Source organism: Aquarana catesbeiana, linkage group LG04 (genome assembly GCF_042186555.1).
Source record: "Aquarana catesbeiana isolate 2022-GZ linkage group LG04, ASM4218655v1, whole genome shotgun sequence".
Lineage (NCBI taxonomy): Eukaryota > Metazoa > Chordata > Amphibia > Anura > Ranidae > Aquarana > Aquarana catesbeiana.
In genome coordinates, this window is record NC_133327.1 from 272,883,723 (window position 1) to 272,905,296 (window position 21,574).

At 41.0% G+C, this 21,574-nt stretch overlaps 1 protein-coding gene across 1 annotated transcript in view; it reads left to right on the plus strand.

The window, feature by feature from the left end:
• EIF2B5 (eukaryotic translation initiation factor 2B subunit epsilon) overlaps nucleotides 1-17,995 on the plus strand; it is a 65,099-nt gene extending 47,104 nt beyond the window's left edge. The window contains exons 11-16 of the mRNA XM_073626556.1: nucleotides 4,859-4,966; nucleotides 5,158-5,248; nucleotides 10,935-11,058; nucleotides 11,505-11,630; nucleotides 17,162-17,272; nucleotides 17,368-17,995. Of these exons, the coding sequence (XP_073482657.1) occupies nucleotides 4,859-4,966; nucleotides 5,158-5,248; nucleotides 10,935-11,058; nucleotides 11,505-11,630; nucleotides 17,162-17,272; nucleotides 17,368-17,427 (620 nt within the window). The 3' untranslated portion in view covers nucleotides 17,428-17,995. The remainder of the gene's footprint in view (nucleotides 1-4,858; nucleotides 4,967-5,157; nucleotides 5,249-10,934; nucleotides 11,059-11,504; nucleotides 11,631-17,161; nucleotides 17,273-17,367) is intronic.
• The last annotated feature ends 3,579 nt before the right edge of the window (nucleotides 17,996-21,574 follow it).

Here is a 21,574-nt window from a genome sequence, read left to right on the forward strand (position 1 = left end):
AGACAAGGTGCTACAATGTTTCTAGCATTTTGTGCTCTCCATTTTCCACTATGCAATGTTTTCTGTGCCATATACAGTACATTAAAAAGTCTCGGTGCCCTGACTAGGAAAGGTTGCTCCAAGTCAGCGGGACATTACATAAAGGTGCATGAGTTTGGTTTTTGTTAAGCCACACCTCATGCCGTGCTCTCTGCTCCAGGCCATGACCAATTTCTACTCTGATCCTTGTCAAGCTCTCACCTCTGCACTTCCCAGTCTATAAATAGCTCATATTAGCCTCTATTCTGGCCCCATTTCCCCTTGTCTCCTTATCTTTGAATAGCTCCTGCTTACCGCCATTGTTTTCCCTCCCCTTGGGTTTTTTATGACCTCCTGTTCGTTTCTCTTTTTCACTTTTTTTTTTCCATCCAAGAATAATTTCTCTTTTTTTTTTTCCTGGTAAGTCGGCTTTTCTCTCTTCCCTCCAGCTATTTGTTGGCCTCCTTTATTTTTTAGCCAGTGGTCCATGATCTACAGCTATTTTTCCTCCATGTTCTGCAACAAGCTTCTACTTTTTTCCATGGTACATCCGTCATATTCCTCCAGCTTCCGCTCTGCCGCCTCTGAGCCCTCACCAAGCCCCACAATTTTCTCCTTTCTGTGGGCATCCACTACAATTTATCAAACGTCAGTGGAGGAGAAAGCTTCAGGTTGGTGGGTTGAAGCCTACTCCTTTTTATTTACTTGCCAGCTCTGAGTTGTCAGCATAGGCCACAGTAGATGTATGTGTTTGTACTTGTACCATTGCGCAGGCATCTGTAATTTTTACTTACTCTGGCTGCTTATTTTTTAAATGATCTTGGAAGCAGTTGGATTGGTGGCTTCTCTGATCCATTAGTCGATGCAACATCAATGTTTTCTGTGCAAAATATCTCTCTAGCATTATCCTACTGATATTGTTAAATATATTGCTATATATCCTGACAATTTTATATACAGTTAGGTCCAAATATATTTGGACATGGGCACAATTTTCCTACTCTTGACTCTGTATGCCACCAGAATAAAATTAAAATTAAACAATACAAATGAATTTGAAGTGCAGACTTTCAACTTCTAGGGGTTGAACATAGATATCAAGTACAAATTTTAGGAACTGCAACCATTTTTATACACAGTCCCCCCATTTTCCGGGGCTCAAATGTAATTGGACAAATTAATATAATCATAAATAAAATGTTCATTTTTAATATTTTGTTGAGAATCCTTTACTGGCAATCAGTGGCGAAACTAGACATTCTTTCACCGGGGCAAAGGGGCAGTGGAGGGTGTCTGCAGGGCAGTGGAGGGTGTCGGCAGGGCAGTGGGTGGTGTTAGTCATTGATGGGAGCAGGCACTGATGAGTCAGTGATGTGCACAGCAGGGGGTGTTGGTGTACTCTCACCTACTTCCTCTGTATCTCAGTCCCCGGCTCTCCGTGGCATATACCATTCTCCAGTCCCTGCACCTGTTCGGTCTCTACCCGGTACAGGCCACCTCACACTGCCCGCATTTCCCGACACAGTAGAACCTGGGGCAGAGCCAACCTTGCTCCTCCTTTCAGGACCAGTCACCGGTCAACAGGGGCATGTCTCCCTATATCTGCTACTATCGCCGGGTCCTAGTGCTGCCGGGCACCCCATAAAAGCTCAGAGGAACAGCAGGGATCATACAGATCACTACCAACGCAAAACAGTCACATTGGACACCGATATTGTTAGTATTGCTGATAACGAGGGTGCAGTTAGACCCATATGTTCTGGCTGTAGTAGTGCCTTTTCCAAGGTAGAGTTTTGAAAGTGCATCTCCCTAAGTCCCAACTGGATCATAGTCACAGGTTTTAATTGAAGATATTTAAAAAGCCATGTTTTAGGAACCCCAAATTCCTGCTGTAACATTGGAAAAATTTTAAATTGGCCTTGATCATATAATTGGTGTATATATTTTAACCCCTTTGATGCCCAAAGGCAGGCATCAGGGAGACCATGAAAATGAGGAAATGTAGGATTAAACTATATGGGATGATTAAGGGAGATGGGGTCTGGATTATCAGGAACCAAAGATGGGCAGTGTCCAAATATTTTAAGAGAGACTTTTAACATCTCTGTACCCTCTACAGCCTGGACAGTTTTTCGTTAGATTAAATTAGTCAAGACTTCATAGGATGAGAGCAATTCCGCCTCAGTCGCTGTAGCAGCATTGTTCAATTGTGGAAAAAGCCACCAGTATATATAGACCAATTGTAAAACATAGTAATATAGCCTTAAATTTGGTAGAGCTATTCCGCCCTGAGACGTAGGCAGTTGCAACATCACAAGGGCTACTTTGGGTTTCTTGGGGAATCACAGAAATGTTGTTAAAAGACTATTTGCCAAAATTTATAAAAACTTAGGCAAAAACACAATTTTAAAGCAGGATTCCGGCCGTAAAAAAAAAAAAAGAAAATTAAAGTCAACAGCTACAAACACTGTAGCTGCTGACTTTAAATAAGTACTTACTTGTCCTGGGTGCCCGCGATGTCGGCCGCCTGAGGCCGATTCGTCCCTTGGCTCTCGGGTCCCGGCACCGCCATCCTAGGTAAGGGAAACAGGCTTCACTGCCAGTTTCCTACTGCGCACGCACGAGCGCTCTGTGAATGGCCCTGTGGTTTATGGGAACACACACAGTTCCCAGAAGACAACTGGGCCGCTCACCGAGGAGCAGAAGATGCCGCAGAAAAGGAAGAGGCAGATTAGGAAGACTGCCTAGCAACAAGGGTTTAGGTAAGTAAATTTTTTTTTTTTTTTCAAATGTTTTTAATTTTTTTTTTAGGATTTTTGGTGTAATTTTTTTTTTTCAGGGTGGCCCTCCACTTTAAATAAGTTAACTCTACCCATTAAGTTAGTGGTAAGTTGGTCCAACTGACCATTTTACTTTTAAAGGATGCTTTACAGGGTAAGAGGTTGTTTAGTAATATAGGTAAAGAGTGGTAATTGCACTGTAACTCTCAGATATTTAAACAAGGAAGTAACTTGTAGCGGGCAATCGGAAGGAAATCCAGTGGAAGTGCAGGATCCTCAGAGAACACACTGGACTTGGCCCAATTCCCTTTAAATCCAGAAAACTTCCCAAAGCTAGTAATAAGTTGGAGCACCGTAGGAATCGCATCATGGGGGGGCTTGGAAAGGTAAAGCGGCATATTGTCAGCATACGATGATACCCACTCTTCTAGTGAACCAATCCACATCCCTTGCAAATCTAGAAGTGATCGAAGAAGTCGGGCCAAGGGTTCTATAGCAAGAGCAAATAATAATGGGGAAAGTGGGCAACCTTGTCTGGTGCCCCGATGGATAGTGAAGGGTTTTAGAAGCTATACCGTTAATCCTAATGCAGGCTAGGGGTTGGTCACACAGATCCAAGTAAGCAGATTATTTCAAAATCCAAATTTCTCCAAAATATAGAAAGGTAAGGCCATTCAACTGAGTCAAAGGCTTTACATGCATCAGGTGTTACAACAGCCCTGGGCACAGAAAAAGTATTAGGATACTAAAGGTTAGTAAATGTTCTTTGTATATTGATATACATAGATCGTCCAGGAATAAAACCAGTTTGATCTGGGTTTATTAGTGTTGTAATTACCAAGTTTATGCGGGAGGCTAAGATTTTAAAAATAATATTGAGATCCGTTATTATCAAGGAAATTGGCCTATAGGATTCACAGTAAAGGGGGTCTTTATTAGGTTTAGGAATCAATACAATGAAGGCCTCTCGCATAGACAGAGGGAGGTTTTTTGTTTAAAGCTAGTGGAGTAAAGCATGTATAATCTTGGGACCAAGACATCTCGATGCATCAGATACCATTCAATGGTGAACCCAGGAGTTTTATGTTTAGCAAAGGTTTTAAGGGCATGATCTATCTTCTCTATGGAGATGGGTGCTTCCAGGGATAATTGTTGTTTATTTGATAATGTAGGGAAGGTTATAGAGTCTACGTATTCATAAAGCTCCGAGGGGAGCTTGGGATTTATAAAGGTCTAAATAAAACTGTAAAAAGGCATCCATAATCTTATTGTGTGTAGAATGGAGAGTGGCCGAACTATAAGATACTAGATATAGTGATGGGGTTGGGTATAGGCCTAGCTAAGAAGGCAACAAGTTTTACATTTTTGTCCCCAGTGTCAAATCCTCTGGTGTTGATACAATAGATGTTTATGAATTTTTGCCACTATGGCCATCTCATAAGCTCTTTGTGCATCCTCCCATAACTGGTAATGAAAAGAGGGATGCTCTACATAGTGACCCTCTGCCCTTTTTAACTCGGCAGCTAAAGTAGCCTCCCGTTCCCTATTGGCTTTCTTTAAGGTCTGAGACTCCTTTCATATAAGCCCCCCTTAGAATTGCCTTAAAAGCATCCCAAGTAATTAGTTCTGACATTCCCCAGGCATTCTCCAACCAGTGCCTGGAAATAGCATCTGTACAAGTGTATAGAACCAATGGCTCCACCATCCAGTAAGGACTCATCTGCCAAACCTGGCCGCCATTAGGTCTAGATACTCGGATTACGAGCTCCAGTGGAGAGTGATCAGAGTGCTCTTTCCTTCGTCTTCTTTTTTTTTTTTTTGTATTAAAATTAATATCTAAAGCTGAAACATTATTATTTATGTGGATTTTCTTGAGTTCTAGGTGCAAAATGATGCTTAGTGGGATGCTCATTTCCTAATTTTAACTTAAATTGTTAAGACTTTCGGCTCTGCACCAGAATGGGTGCAAGAAAAAGAGCACCAACACTGCAAGTTCACATTGTACCAAAGCGCATTTTTTATTCCCTCATGGTATATCACCGTTTTCTTTCTTACCCCAGGCCTTACCACTACCAATGAAGAGGACAGTGATAGTGAAAGTGGAAAGAGCACAACTTCAGAGCTAATAGACAGTCGGCCAACGTCACCTCTTCTTGATGATATTAAAGGTGACGACTTGTAACTAAGTATAAAGAACATGTTCAATGTTTATGAATTGCTGTCTGTTCCAGTGATTACTGATATACCTGTGATACTGTACATTGGAAGAAAAAAATTCTGTTCACAAAAACAATTTAATGAAATTGCTTCCCTCCCCCTATTGTTTATTTCCTATTTCATATGCATTTTCTCAATTTAGTTTTTCAGAATGAGGTTTTGGGAACACTACAGAGGGGCGTAGAGGAGAATATCTCATGTGAAAATCTTCTCCTAGAAATCAACTCTCTCAAGTAAGTTGAAAAATTTTCTACAAGGAGAAATATGAGGTTTGTAAAAAAAAAAAAAAAAAAAAAAAATACATCTATACCGACATAATCCATGACACTGCAGCTTTCCCATGCTAGCTCTAAGAACTGACAGACCACTCGTCCGCTAGTCCGTAAACTTGCAATCTTCACCTTTAGACTGCTCCTCTAGCACTCACTGGAGCGACAAGGTGGAAAGGGAGCAGATGTGGCTGGCTCCTGCTTTCATCTGCACGTGGAAGGCACAGTTAGCTGTCGGGCAGCCTGATGGATCCCAACAATATTGTCAGAATCCTTCCCAAACGTGGCGCAGCCTTGCCATATCCGCTGATAGCAGGCAATAGCCTGCTATCAGTTGACTCCCACAGGAGTGCATTTAATAATTGTACTCCTGTGGCCCAAAAGAGAACTCTAGCCAAAAAAAGATTGGCCATTTGCAATTTCCATGTAACAAATTCCATGTAACAAACAAGATGCTTTGACAGCATACAGCTGTTGGGACACCTTTTTATAGGCCATCAGTTGGGGCTGAACTAATAATAATTTTTCACTAACAAGGGGCAGGATTGCTTTGTGATTACTGATAGATTTCAGCTGGTGTCTTGGCTTTGCATGCCTTTTTGCACCTCCCTTCCTTCCCTTCCTTCATGTGTTAAAACTTTTTCCCTGTCCCATTCCATTTTATTACACATAACTTAAATTGTGAATGTATTTGTTTTGGTTTCTTTGTATGTATGGATTGCATGGGTTGTTACCGACATGTGGTGAAAATGTCATGTCAGTAACGCCTTTAGAAATATATTTACCTCGAAAATTGGTGACGTGTTCAATACTTATTTTACCCGCTGTATATTATAGTGGGATAATGGTTAATATACCTTTTAACCCTTACATTCTTTGTGCCCATGCTCACCCTTTCTGCATCCTGCTGATTTGACTGGGTGCAATCTAGTTGCAATCTGAATTTTCAGGAAGTCACCTTTTGTAATTCAAAACATAACAGCATCTTCTCTGCCAAGGAGTAGGTGGTACAGTAGGGATTACATAATATCCTCTTGTCTCTCTCTTTACAGGAAAAAGCTACATTTCCCATTTGGGAGATGTAGTGAATTGCAGTGAATGTGGGTGGGTACACTAGGCTTGTACATGTTAAATTTGAACTCGCCTGCTTCGACAAAAATGACACCCCCCATTTTCCTACTACTAGGTTTTCTGTTACTGGCTGTGGTTGCAATCTCTCCCCCTCTAGCCACAACAGGAGATAAACATAGTGCCCTACATGCTTTATTTAATCATAGCTGAACTGTAGACACATGCCCATAATATATTCTACACACTCTGTTCTGCTGTAAAGCAGTATTGTAAATTATTTTCCTCCTGCAGTGCTGAGATCTTTCCTAAGGCTTAATGTACGCGGGTTTTTACAACCTCTCCTCAATGATTTAACTTGACAGATAGTAACCCACGTTTAAAACGTCAATTTTGCCGCATTTACATGCCGTGTTTAGCCACGTTAGGGGGAAAAAAATGTTTTTTCAAAATAGCCAAAAACGAAAAACGCCTATAAATGAAACGCGAGTTACCACATTTGGCCCTTGAAATTAATATTTCAGAGCAATTACTGAGCTAACAAGAAGATGGATGACCTATTTAGTGCAGGTAGAAAATCAACAACAAGGACATGTAAAAACATTTTTGCCCAGATTTTTACTTTAAGTTTCAACACTAAGTCGCTGTCCTGAAACGTAAAACGTTCACGTGTAGTCAGAACTCCTGATTTGCTTACTTGTGTCCGTAATTCTAGCATTTTGTAAAGCTGGTTAAAAATGAAGCCCTTAGTATTTTATGTAACAGATTTCCTGCAGAACGTCTCGAAAAAGTTTTGGCATATACAGTCAGGTCCATAAATATTGGGACATCGATACAATTCTAATCTTTTTGGCTCTATACACCACCACAATGGATTTGAAGTGAAACGAACAAGCTGTGCTTTAACTGCAGACTTTCAGTTTTAATTTGAGGGTATTTACATCCAAATCAGGTGAACAGTGTAGGGATTAAAACAGTTTGTATATGTGCCTCCCACTTTTTAAGGGACCAAAAGTAATGTGACAGATTAACAATCATCCATCAAACACTTTTTAATACTTGTTTGCAAATCGTTTGCAGTCAATTACAGCCTGAAGTCTGGAACATAGACATCACCAGTAGCTGGGTTTCATCCCTGATGATGCTCTCCTGGGCCTCTACTGCAGCTGTCTTCAGTTCCTGCTTATTCTTGGGGCATTTTCCCTTCAGTTTTGTCTTCAGCAAGTGAAATGCATGCTCAATCGGATTCAGGTCAGGTGATTGACCTGGTCATTGCATAACATTCCACTTCTTTCCCTTAAAGTCTTTGGTTGCTTTCGCAGTATGATTCGGGTCATTGTCCATCTGCACTGTGAAGCGCCGTCCAATGAGTTCTGAAGAATTTTGCTGAATATGAGCAGATAATATTGCCCGAAAAACTTCAGAATTCATCCTGCTGCTTTTGTCAGCAGTCACATCATCAATAAATACAAGAGAACCAGTTCCATTGGCAGCCATACATGCCCACGCCATGACACTACCACTACCATGCTTCACTGATGAGGTGGTATGCTTTGGATCATGAGCAGTTCCTTTCCTTCTCCATACTCTTCTCTTCCCATCACTCTGGTACAAGTTGATTTTGGTCTCATCTGTCAATAGGATGTTGTTCCAGAACTGTGAATGCTTTTTTAGATGTTGTTTGGCAAACTTTAATCTGGCCTTCCTGTTTTTGAGGCTCACCAATGGTTTACATCTTGTGGTGAACCCTCTGTATTCACTCTGGTGAAGTCTTCTCTTGATTGCTGACTTTGACACACATACACCTACCTCCTGGAGAGTGTTCTTGATCTGGCCAACTGTTGTGAAGGGTGTTTTCTTCACCAGGGAAAGAATTCTTCGTTTATCCACCACAGTTGTTTTCCGTGGTCTTCTGGGTCTTTTGGTGTTGCTGAGCTCACCGGTGCGTTCTTTCTTTTTAAGGATGTTCCAAACAGTTGATTTGGCCACACCTAATGTTTTTGCTATCTCTCTGATGGGTTTGTTTTGTTTTTTCAGCCTAATGATGGCTTGCTTCACTGATGGTGACAGCTCTTTGGATCTCATATTGAGAGTTGACAGCAGCAGATTCCAAATGCAAATCGCACACTTGAAATGAACTTTGGACCTTTTATCTGCTCCTTGTAAATAGGATAATGAGGGAATAACACACACCTAGCCATGGAACAGCTGAGCAGCCAATTGTCCCATTACTTTTGGTCCCTTAAAAAGTGAGAGGCATATATACAAACCGTTGTTATTCCTACACCGTTCACCTGATTTGGATGTAAATACCTTGAAATTAAAGCCGAAAGTCTGCAGTTAAAGCACATCGTGTTCGTTTAATTTCAAATCCATTGTGGTGGTGTATAGAGCCAAAAAGATTAGAATTGTGTCGATGTTCCAATATTTATGGACCTGACTGTATAGTGGGATGGAAAGTATTCAGACCCCCTTAAATTGTTCACTTTGTTATATTGCACCCATTTGCTAAAATCATTTAAGTTCATTTTTTTCCTCATTAATGTACACACAGCACCCCATATTGACAGAAAAACACAGAATTGTTGACATTTTTGCAGATTTATTAAAAAAGAAAAACTGAAATATTACATGGTCCTAAGTATTCAGACCGTTTGCTTAGTATTTTTAGTAGAAGCACCCTTTTATCTAATACAGCCATGAGTCTTTTTGAGAAAGATGCAACAAGTATTTTACACCTGGATTTGGGGATCCTCTGCCATTCCTCCGTGCAGATCCTCTCCAGTTCTGTCAGGTTGGATGGTAAACGTTGGTGGACAGCCATTTTTAGGTCTCTCCAGAGATGCTCAATTGGGTTTAAGTCAGGGCTCTGGCTGGGCCATTCAAGAACAGTCACGGAGTTGTTGTGAAGCCACTCCTTCGTTATTTTAGCTGTGTGCTTAGGGTCATTGTCTTGTTGGAAGGTAAACCTTCGGCACAGTCTGAGGTCCTGAGCACTCTGGAGAAGGTTTTCATCCAGGATATCCCTGTACTTGGCCACATTCATCTTTCCCCCAATTGCAACCAGTCGTCCTGTCCCTGCAGCTGCAAAACACCTCCACAGCATGAGGCTGCCACCACCATGCTTCACTGTTGGGACTGTTTTGGACAGGTGATGAGCAGTGCCTGGTTTTCTCCACACATACCGCTTAGAATTAAGGCCAAAAAGTTCTATCTTGGTCTCATCAGACCAGAGAATCTTATTTCCCACCATCTTGGAGTCCTTCAGGTGTTTTTTAGCAAACTCCATGCGGGCTTTCATGTGTCTTGCACTGAGGAGAGGCTTCAGTCGGGCCACTCTGCCATAAGGCCCCGACTGGTGGAGGGCTGCAGTGATGGTTGACTTTCTACAACTTTCTCCCAACTCCTGTCTGCATCTCTGGAGCTCAGCCACAGTGATCTTTGGGTTCTTCTTTACCTCTCTCACCAAGGTTCTTCTCCCGCGATAGCTCAGTTTGGCCGGACGGCCAGTTCTAGGAAGGGTTCTGGTTGTCCCAAATGTCTTCCATTTAAGGATTATGGAGGCCACTGTGCTCTTAGGAATCTTAAGTGCAGCAGAAAATTTTTTGTAACCTTGGGCAGATCTGTGCCTTGCCACAATTCTGTCTCTGAGCTCTTAAGGCCGTTCCTTTGAGCTCATGATTCTCATTTGCTCTGACATGCACTGTGCGCTGTAAGGTCTTGTATAGACAGGTGTGTGTGGCTCTCCTAATCAAGTCCAACCACCGTCTGAATACTTTTGTGTATGTATGTATGTATATATATATACATTTTTTTTTTATATATAATAAGTATACCCAGAAGTAGGATATATTGACATTTTAACTAGGAGCCAGACATTAAGCTATAGGAAGGGTGGAAAGGAAATATTAAATTAATCTTTTATATTAAAGTAGTACTAAAAGCTAAGGCTTTTTTTTTTCATTATTATTATATAATTATTTTATATATAATGCACAATACTAGTAATTGTAATTCCTTATATTACCTCCAGTCTATCAGCTTCCACCTTCTCTGGGTACAGATGCTTCCCTGTACACAGTCTTTTAAGAGTTTATTTATTTTTATTTTTTTTAAACAAACATGTTGTACTTGCTCTGTGTAATGGTTTTGCACAGAGCAGTCCTGATTCTCCTCTTCTGGGGTCCCTCCGCCGACACTTTTGGCTCCTCCTGCCTCCAGAGTGCCCCAATAGCAAGCCGCAGTATAGAGCTCCCCTTTATCAAGGTATAAAAAAACTTCTGCCTTTAGAACCACTCGCTTCCTGCTCAGGACTACACATTCACAAGTTCTCAGGCACTTATTGACATGTATGAACGGTGTACTGAGCTGTATGTGTGCTGCACTGTATTTCCTGATATGTAACCAAATAATGCATTCTGTATGCAGGCCAACTAATCAGCTGGCCGAATAATCAATTGTGAAAATAGTTGACAACTATTTTCTTAATCTATTAGTTGTCGATTAATCGATTCGTTGTTTCAGCACTAAATGTAGGTACTTCAGGAATGCAGATTCAACTTTCCTTTTTTCATCCACACAGACATGCCTACAACATCTCTCTTGCGGAAGTCATGCAAGTTTTATGTAAGGTGGTATTAGAGTTCCCTTTGCAGCAGTTGAATGGAGTGCTTGATGTCAAACCCTACTGCAGCACTCTGCTACCTGTAAGTGTTCTTGTCTTATTCTGAAGCCAGTTTATTTTCATGTTCTAGAAACTATCCAATCTGATTTTGCCTGAAATAATACTTTTTAACTTCCCTGGTCTGTGATGTTGGTGAAGATTAAGAGGTGAGGGATAGCCTTTCTAAACACTTAGTGTACATATGGTATGCTCTGTTTGACCCTTTTAAAGGGTTTACAAAATGTAAGCGTTTTTAAATTTCTTTTCTCTATGAAATCCAGTAGTCATTCAGTGGGAAAAAAAAATAAAAAATTCTGACTGACTGCTATTTAATATAACGGCAAATGCATATAACAGAAGAAAATGGGTCGTGAAATGTTGAATGCTCTTTGATCTAGGCAGTAGTAAACAAATCAGAATGCTTTCTTTTTACATTTGTTTTGTTTATGGTTTAAAATATATAAATTGATCTCCTTTCTGGTTTACTAGCTCCTGAAGAGATGGACTCCACTTTTCAAGAACTATCTAAAGCGTGCTTCAGATCACTTGTGCTGTCTTGTAGCTATGGAAGAATTTTTCCTGGACCACGAGTCCCTTTGGGCAGCAATTGCAAAGGTGAAGTAACAGGATGACCCCAAGAGTGATCAAGATTTAACCACTTCAGCTCCCGAAGGTTTTACCCCCTTCCTGGCCAGGCCATTTTTGCGATACGACACTGCATTGCTTCAACTGACAATTGCATGGTCACTAGACACTGTACGCAAAATTGATTCCATCCCCCCCCAAATAGAGCTTTCTTTTGGTGGTATTTGATCACCTTTACGGTTTTTTATTTTTTGCGCTATAAACAACAAAAGACCGACAATTTTGGGAAAAAACAATATTTCTGACTTCCTGCTATACATACCCAATAAAAAAAAATTAAAAAGTCAAATTTCTTCATAAATTTCATAAATTTAGATTGTCAGTATATATATTCTGCTACATATTTTTGGTATAAAAAAAATCCCAATAAACGTAATATTGATTGGTTTGCGCAAAAGTTATTGCCTCTATAAACTATAGGATATTTTTATGGAATTTTTTTTATTTTTTACTAGTAATGGTGGCGATCAGCAATTTTTAGCGCGACTGCGACATTGTGGTGGGCAAATCTGACACGTAATTTACACTTTTTGGGGACCAGTGACATTATTACAGTGACCAGTGCTAAAAAAAATGCACTGTTACTGTACTAATGACACTGGCAGGGAATAGGTTTACATCGGGGCAATAAAAGGGTTAAATGTGTTCCCTATGAGTGCTTTCTACCCTTGGGGCCTTTCTGCCTCTCAGAATTATCGCGGGTGGCCGGCGTGCATCGTGTCCGCCGGACCCGCTGGTTGGTTTCCGCTGTGTCCATTCACAGCGGGAGCGGGGCTCCGGAGCCGAAGGAAAAAAAAAAAAACAGGTACGTGATTTTGCACTTAATGGCCCCCCTGCTGCAGTATATGTACGTGAGGCGGTCCTTAAGCGGTTAAACAGGAAAGTGTTATCTAGGTCTGGTAAAATATTCAGCTCTCTATGGACGGCACTCTGTCCATTGAGAGCACATGCGCCGGTGCAATCACCGGCGCTGTTAAAGCAGATATCTCCTAAACTGTGACAGTTTAGGAGATATTTACTGTACCTATAGGTAAGTCTTTGTATAGGCTTAGCTGTAGATATAAAAATAAATGCCTTTACTACCACTTTAATTGGACATTTTTATTCTGAGATGCTTTACATTGTATTCAAGAAAACGGCCAAGTGGTTATGCTCTCTGCGGAACTGCTGCTTGGCTCAATGAACCCTATACCCAGTTGGTGGAAAGGGGGGAGCTCTGGCTGTGCTGGGTAGTGCAATACAGGAAAGAAATGGATAGATTTTTGTACGACCTATATTTTAATTTGGGGATTTAATCCATATAATGTATATATGACAATACAGTCAAATGACAAGTCGATCAAAACTGGTATAGTACAAGCTACTTTTTATTAGTACAAGCTGCCATTTTAGCCTCTTTTTGCAGTTGCCATAGTGCTGTGTGTGGAGAGACAGCGAGCCTCTACCTACAGTGTGTTGTACAAGCCGGGCGTAAGAGCATAGTAATAAGGTAGTTTGGTCTCTCAGGTAGTATTTGTCCCCGAGAGTCTATGCTTTAGTTTGTCCGAAGTAGAGTAATGCCTCCAGATATTTCAGATGAAGGAAAACTTTGCCTGTTTGTCTAACGCTTTGGCTTGCATCTCTTCCATAAGCATTATATTATTTATATCACTCACCCATTCTGTAAAGGGAGGGGGGGGGGTGGTAGCTTTCCAGTGTCTGGGGATTGTCGCCCTGCACTGAGGAAACATTTTAAGAGGTTATTTTTTTGTGATTTGACAGTACCAGGCAATATTGAGAGGAGGGCAATGGAAGGTGAGGGCGTGAGTGGTTTATCATAGATCTCTGTATAAATCTGGAAGATTTGTGTCCAAAATAGGAGGAGCACATTGCACTCCCACCAGATGTGAATGTACGTACTAGAGCTGCACGATTCTGGCCAAAATGAGAATCACGATTTTTTTTTGCTTAGAAAAAAAAGATCACGATTCTCGCAACGTAAAATCTTTTTTACATTATACAAAAAAAAAATGGGCTAACTTTACTGGTTAGTTTTTCTTTTTTTTTAATTAAAGTAATTTTTTCCAAAAAAATTGCATTTGAAAGACCGCTGTGCAAATACAGTGTGACATAAAATATTGCTTCAACCACCATTTTATTCTCTAGGGTGTCTACTAAAAAAATATATATGTTTGGGGGTTCTAAGTAATTTTCTAGCAAAAAAAAAAAGATTTTAACTTGAAACCAACAAATGTCAGAAAAAGGTTTAGTGTTTAAGTGGTTAAACTTTTTTCACTTACACAGGAAGTCTATTCCATTGACAAATTGTTACAATGTTTATACTTAAGTTCAACTGATAAAGAATGTTTTGTTTCTTGGCAGACTGCCTGGTTTTTCTCTTCCTTTCTTTTGAGGGCTGTGGCTTCAGAAGAGCAGAGAGAATTCTTTGCATAGAAAGAATTGTGAAACACTTTAGTCAAGATCGCGATAACGATTCTTGACGATTAATCACGATAACGATTCTTGACGATTAATTGTGCAGCTCTAGTACGTACCCTTCATTGAGTTGCATCTCCAACAGGTGTCGATGGAAACATGATCCTGAGGGTGGTTGGCACACAATACCACCTCGATATCAGTTTGTAATTTTTTTTCCTGCGTGTAGCCCGAGATGGATGATTTGTGAGTGAAGAGGAAGGCCTTACTCCACTCTGCCTCAGTTACTTCTCTCCTGAGTTCCGCTGACCAGGTTTTAGTGTATTTAGGTAGGGACTCATGAGTGTGATCTAGGATCAATTTATAGATCAGTGATAAGGTGTGGTGGGGAGTTTCTAAAAGTGTGCATAATTGTTCAAACCCAGTCAGGGGCCTATGGATCTTTTTGGAATCGTGGAGTCTCTTACAGTAGGAAGTTAGGTGTATACGCGTAAGCCTTGTTACCTTGGAGATGGTATCAGTTTGGTTAGTCACAAAGGTACCCAGTGTATTGTGAACAAATTGTTGTGCTGTGGGCCAGGAGGCTCTGTTGTAGTCATCTATAATATAGGGTTGCATTGCCCTCCGGGAAGACTGGGCTGTCGAATAGGGGGGTTCGGTTCGCAGGATAGCAAGTAGCTTTCTTTTCTACGGTACCAGATTGCCAGAGCATCTCTAGTGAGAGGGGACAGCATTGAAAGTGATTTGTGAATCCGATCATAGCCCCATAGAAGTGCTTGAAGATCGATCGAGGACAAGTCTTATTCCACCAGGGTGGAGGCTTTGATCAGAGGGTGGGGGAACCACTCCAGGATACGGGGGACCACTGCTGATGTATGATAAAGCTCAAAATCTGGTAGGCCTATCCCGCCTTTATTGATAGAAGCATAAGAGTTTATGTTTCAGCCTTGGATGGTTCCCCCTCCATACAAATCGGATAGCCATAGATCGGAGGGTGCGGAAGAACACCGGGGGGAGAACAATCGGGAGGGCCTGAAATAGGTACAGTAGCTTGGGGTAAATATATAAAGAAAAAAGAACTTTTGCGCTAACCAGACAAATTAGAAATAAAATAAAATATTAGATGCAGCTGCTAGTGTTAGTCAAACAAATACAAAAGACCCTAATACAATACATATATAGTGACAAGCGCGCATCCTGACACAGTGTGTATTATACAGTGTGTGTAAATCCTTAGTGTTTTGAACCCTATAGGTGTGATATTGAATAATAAATATCCAAAATAATTTATGTGAAAAAAACGTATTGAAGAATTTGTTATAGTTCCGCTAAATATTGAATTACCATGCTCCAAACAATATTGTGAAAATAATAAAGTAAAAAATGTTGGTATAGTGACACCAGCCACAATGTTGCTAAAAAAAACTTTTGGTCAGCAGCAATGTAGCATCCACTCATTACTCAAAATAATATTGTGAACATCTTATGGTGAAATATAGTGACACCAGCCACAATGTTGCAAAAAGACTCTTTGGTCAGCAACAATGTAGTATTCACTCCACACCTCAAAAATAGTGCTAGACAAAATAGTCTGTCAGTGAGAACTTCTTCCCCCTGAATATCCTGTGTAGGATTTAAACAATAAAAAACATGTATTCAAACTCAGACCTCATAGAAATATATATTATGCTGATGATGAAATAAATCTTCTATTGGAATACAGCGATGATCTTCCTATTCAGAAAATATAGTAGAAGAGGCCGCTTACTGGATCAGATGGATCTCTGGTTAGGGAGATCAAACAAGCTTGTTGCATTAGCCTGCCGGCTTCCCTGATTATCACCTGGATGTCATTTGTAAAATCTTAATCCACTTTACCCAATCCACAGAACAGGTATCCTCTGTTTTTGGTATACAGGATTTCCACAACTCCAGGATGATTTTAAATCTTTGAATTATCCATAGTATAGCCAAACTCCTCAGTGGGAACAAAGCGGGAGAAACTCCATAGTGCAGATGTGTATTTCAAAAAATTTATTTAAAAAAAAACGGCCTCCACCCAGGGTGGAGCTAGAGGCTGTGATGCCATCACGTTTTTTTATTTTTTTCCCCATGCAGTCAGTCGGTTTGCTCCCTCGCTGCATGTCTGCTAAAATTTGCAGTTGAACTTTTTAGCTGTTTTTTATCTGGTTCCCGTTTGCTGTGCATTTTTGAAATTGTTGATTTGCGGTTCCTAGAGTGCTGTGTGTCATTGCTGTGATCAACTGCAGTGGAATTTGTTGAAGTGACTGTGAAAAAGTTTTTTCAAATACATTTTTTGAAATACACATCTGCACTATGGAGTTTCTCCCGCTTTGTTCCCACTGAGATGTTTGGCTATACTATGGATAATTCAAAGATTGGACAGAGCCTCTGTGATTGGCCCTTTACCACGATCTGTGATCAGCTGAGTCCGATCATAGAGTGTGCCACAGTGGGCGTGCGGGAAGTGTGATCATGGGAGGGCGTCAATAGATGCCCTCCCGGCAAAATAAACCCGCTGCAGCCATTATTTGGCTATAGCGTGGGAGGAGGAAAGGGGTTAAAGTGGTTATACAGCTTTGCTTTTTTTTTTTTTTTTTTTTTTTTTAAGTAAAAATAACAAATATGCCCATACTTACCTGCTCTGTGCAATGGTTTTCTGACGCTCCAGGCCCCACCTCTTCATAGGGTGCCCCCAGGGAAAGTGGCACCCGTGCATGCTCACTTCAGAGTACCGCTGCTGCCTGGATGTCAGAAAATGTGTTCCAGCTCAGAACTCAGAAACAACTCTGCATTTTGCTGGGTTGATGAAGCTGATTCTCCCCATCCAAGAGACCTGGCAGACTGAAAACACTCAGATTGCCCTCATAACAATTATTTGATATGCTAGTAGTATCACTGTCCTATGAAGTGTTTGTGTTAACTGTTAAATTAGTTTTTGTCTCACTGCAGTATAAGAATGTTTTCTCTCCTCCTGTGTGTTTTTGGTGCTAATACTGGATTCTCTCTAGTACTTGAACTCTTGCTGTGTATTTTAAGCGTATGTATTTATTATTCCATTGTAGGTTCTAATGGGATTTTACCAGCAGGATGTATTAGCAGAAGAGATGATTCTCCATTGGTTTTCACAAACAGACATAACAGATAAGGGACGACAACTGCGTAAAAAGCAAGCGGTAAGTGTTTTTATGCATTTCTGTCTTACTTTCTTTCCTGTTTTTGCCTGTGTTGGTTTTTGAGCCATATAAACTATTCATATGTATTCATACAGCTGCAGAAGTTTATACAGTGGTTGGAAGAAGCTGAGGAGGAATCATCGGATGATGAGTGATAAGGACAGTTTTATTGCCTGACTACAGAATCCTATGCCAGATGATACCTGTGGATCTTCTGGTTCTGTTCCAGCACACAAGCCTATGTTCCCAGGGTGGCTTTATTGACTTTCTGTTCAGAGTCGAAATGGCATTGAAAGAATTACCTATTTTTGGTGCCATAAAATATTTACACTTCGCCCTCCCCAGATGTGTATATCATGTTGTGGTTATTTGGCAAAGCAAGCCACCAAATTTCTTGTGTGTAAATTTTCATGGATGGGAAATATATGAAGTGGTATGTAAAATATTGTACTTTTATTTGTACTGATGCGTTGGGCATTGTTGGTTTTAAAACATTTTTTTACAAACAACATTTATTACATACCATATATTTCCCACTTATGTAGCAGAATGTTTAATAAAGGCGGTCAGTTGCCTTTAATAAATGACCAAGGATCCATGGCAATCTGCCCACAGTTTGCTACATGACCATATATGCTGTTGCCCACATAGAAGACTGAAAAGCTTGCATGTTTGAGTGCAAATATTTATTTCAGGGAACAAATAAAGTCTATCTGGATTTTGTCTGCGTGTTGACTTATTGACTTAAAAGTTTCAAACAACCATATCTGATACAAAAAGTATCATAAACTGAGGCAGCGGTGTGAATGATAAAGTAATACTCATACAAAAAAAGGTGCCAATCAAACAGTCCAAAAGTATAAGTGCAGTTCACTCCACCAGTGATACGGGGTTAAAATGCAATCAGTCGGGTATAGCCTGATGTAACCTCGCCAGTAAGCTGAGTGCTCGGTGTCTCATCTGACCCATTCTTCTATGACTTCTGCCGTCCCTTTTGATGAAGTCTGTAGAGGAAATGCGTTAAGGGTTGGACCGCACAGCAACTGGAAATGATGTCATGGCCTACTGGAAGTGACGTGGCAGAGGTCACGGACAAACAGGTTGGGTGAGACACTAAGCACTCAGCTTACTGGCGAGGTTACAGCTGGCTATACCTGACTGATTGCATTTTATACCTTGATGGGCATTTTGAGTTCTGTAAGTTGGATTTTAACGTTATTTCAATGAATTGAGTGTTAATGGTATAACACTATTAGCATTTCTTTCTTTTTAATGTGTGCTGCTTAAGTGACCTCTTAAAAGGCAAGAAGATCAGATACCTAGAGCCTTGTAAGTGTGAATGTGGAGTATTTACATACCAAATGTGCTATCGCCTATCAGTAATATGACAGGCGTTGTGAGTTTGATGGAATACTGAGTGGTGGTGTGCACCTAACACAAGGTTAAGTTGACTGCATCAGGAGGAGGAGATCTCTTTTGAAGTGTGGTTTTAAGAATTTCTACAGGGGATATATATATATATATATATATATATATATATATATATATATATATATATATATATATATATATATATATATAATTTCTTCATTGTACATCATGGGACACAGATCCTTAAGTAATTACTTAATTATAGGCCACCTTTAGGTGTTGACACTGGTAAAACCAATCAAAGGAAGTTTACTCCCTATATAACCCCTCCTCCTTCCAGGAGCACATCAGTTTTTTCGCCAGTGTCTAAGGTGTTGGTCACGAGTGAAGAAGTGCTCTGAGGAGCTCCAGGAGGGATCCATGCTGCATGTAAATTCCTCCATAAAAAGAAGCCAGATCCATCCAGAAGTGCCACTGCGGCCTCAGATTGATCGTACCTGGGACCTCGTATCTGAAGCACGAGGTTTTGCCTGTAATGCCTCTCTTTGTAGGGCTGGACCCCAGGAACCCAGGGCTTAGGTCTTGTTACATTACCTCACTACTTCCTGATGGGGTGCTTATACAAGGCCCAAGGCAGTTGGACCCCGTATTGACAGACCCAATCCTTGAAGGTTGTTAAACGTTGCCCTCCAAAGTTAGATTTTTTGTTAATTCAGCAAAATCCTGCGGCAAGGACAAGGTAAGGGAAGAAAATTTAGATATTAAAAACATCTATTCATTTTCTTTAATTTAAGGAAAATGTTGTCATGCCTTAAAATCTCCACTAGATGGAGTCTATGCACATGCCTTACTCTGTTGTCTCATTGTTTGCTCAGTTCCGTGTCTGGCTGCACAGTGTGTGGAAGTAGATTTTTGCAAGGTAAAAAATCTGCAAAAAATGTCTTCTCCATCCCTGATGGAGCCAGAGGGTTAGGTGTGACAGCAGTGCTGTACCCCCCTTACATTACCCAGCCACCCCACCCCCCCACCCCCGCTCGGGGGATGTGGAAGGTCCCACTATTTTACCACTAAAGTCGGTTACTGTGGCTGTATTTTTACAGGTCTGTGCATCACTGCCGGAGGCTCTAGCTGTATTTCCATGCTGTCATCCTTGCCTGAATTACCAATTATGGCAACTCAGGGTGAGCCTTTGGAGCAAATTGATGGTGCACTTGCCTCTCACATCTCAGCCCCTGTATATGTGACTAAAGATTCCCTTTCCTCCTCCCTCTCAGGGCATGGAAGAAAGATTATCGGCTTTAATTGCATCCTCCATTCAAATGGATAGAAAGCGTACTAGGCCCCCCTTCCCCGCTTCAGCTTTGCAAGGGGGAAAGCTGTGCAGTGGGCACACAATGAGGTTTTACCCTCAATCGATCAGGAAGAGAAACAGATTCTTCTGCAGAGGAAACAACGGTAGATGAACCTTTTTCAGCTTCTCAATCTGAAAAATTGCTGATATAATCTCTTACAGAAATGGTTCGTTTCTCTTTCGTGGTGCCTCTAACAGAGTCTCCTGAAAACTTGGCTTCTTCCTTAGGTTCTTTAAAACCTTCCCATCCTTTGCATGCTTTCCCTGCACATGCATTACTTGAACAGCTTATTTTTTTGGAATGGGATAAACCGGATAAACATTTTCTCCCTCCTAAGAGGTTTTCAATTCTCTATCCTCTGGAGAAATTCTCCAAAAGATGGAAAGTACCAGCAATTGACGCTGTGATTTCCAATGTGAATAATAACTTAACTTGTCCTGTAGACAATGCACAGATGCTTACAGATCCAACAGATAAGAATTTGGAATCCCTGCTAAAATCTGCTTTTTCCATAGCAGGTGCTGTCACTCAGCCCATAGTCTCCTCAATAGGCGCCTGCCAATCCCTAAAGCACCAGTTTAGACAGGCCCTTAGAGAGCTTCCTACACAACAAGCTTGGGTTTTGGCTGAACTACCTAAGGCATTACGTTTTGCCATAGATGCCATTAAAGACTATTCACCAGGCATCCCACCTTACACTTATGCTTGTATGTATGCCCAGAATCCTGTGGTTTAAAAATTGGTCAGCTGAAACACCATGTGAAAACCTAACTGGGTTCTCCTTTCACGGGGAGCGACTGTTTGGAGAAGACTTGGATAAATATATCAAGACAATTTCTGCTGGCAAAAGTACTTTTTTACCAGTCAAAAGAAAATATAAACACCCTTCATCTAAACAGGCTCTTTCCCCTGCGCCAGGGGCTTCCGGCCTCTAGGCAGTGGTGACGGCCTCTGCCGTCAGACTCTAGAGGAAAACCTCAGGGTCAGACCCAGGCTCAAAAGAAGCCCTGGGGTAGGAAATCTGCAAAACAGAATCCTAAAGCCTCATTATGAAGAGGCAACCCCCCTTACCAGGGTGGGGGGAAGACTAATGCAATTTTCTGAAGTCTGGAAAAAGGAAATTCAGGACAGATGGGTCATCTCCACAGTAATGCTGGAATTTCAAGACCTTCCACCATCTCGTTTCCTGAGATCAAGCGTTTCCAAAGAAAAAACAATCTCTGTTTCAGGCCGATTAATATCTCAAGGGGTGATCATACAGATACCCACAAAAGAGCAAGGTCGAGGGTTTTATTCAAATCTTTTCATGGTACCAAAACCAAATAGAGACGTCAGACCCATTCTAGATCTAAGAAATCGAAATCAATTTCTGAAGATCCGCACCTTTCGCATGGAGACAATCAGGTCGGTAGCTTCTAACCTTCTAGGAAGAGAATTTCTGGTGTCAATCGACATCAGGGATGCACATCTGCATGTCCCTATATTTCCTGATCATCAAAAGTTTCTGCGGTTCGTGTTAGACCAGCAGCATTTCCAATTTGAAGCTCTGCCCTTCGGGCTAGTCACAGCACCTCGGGTG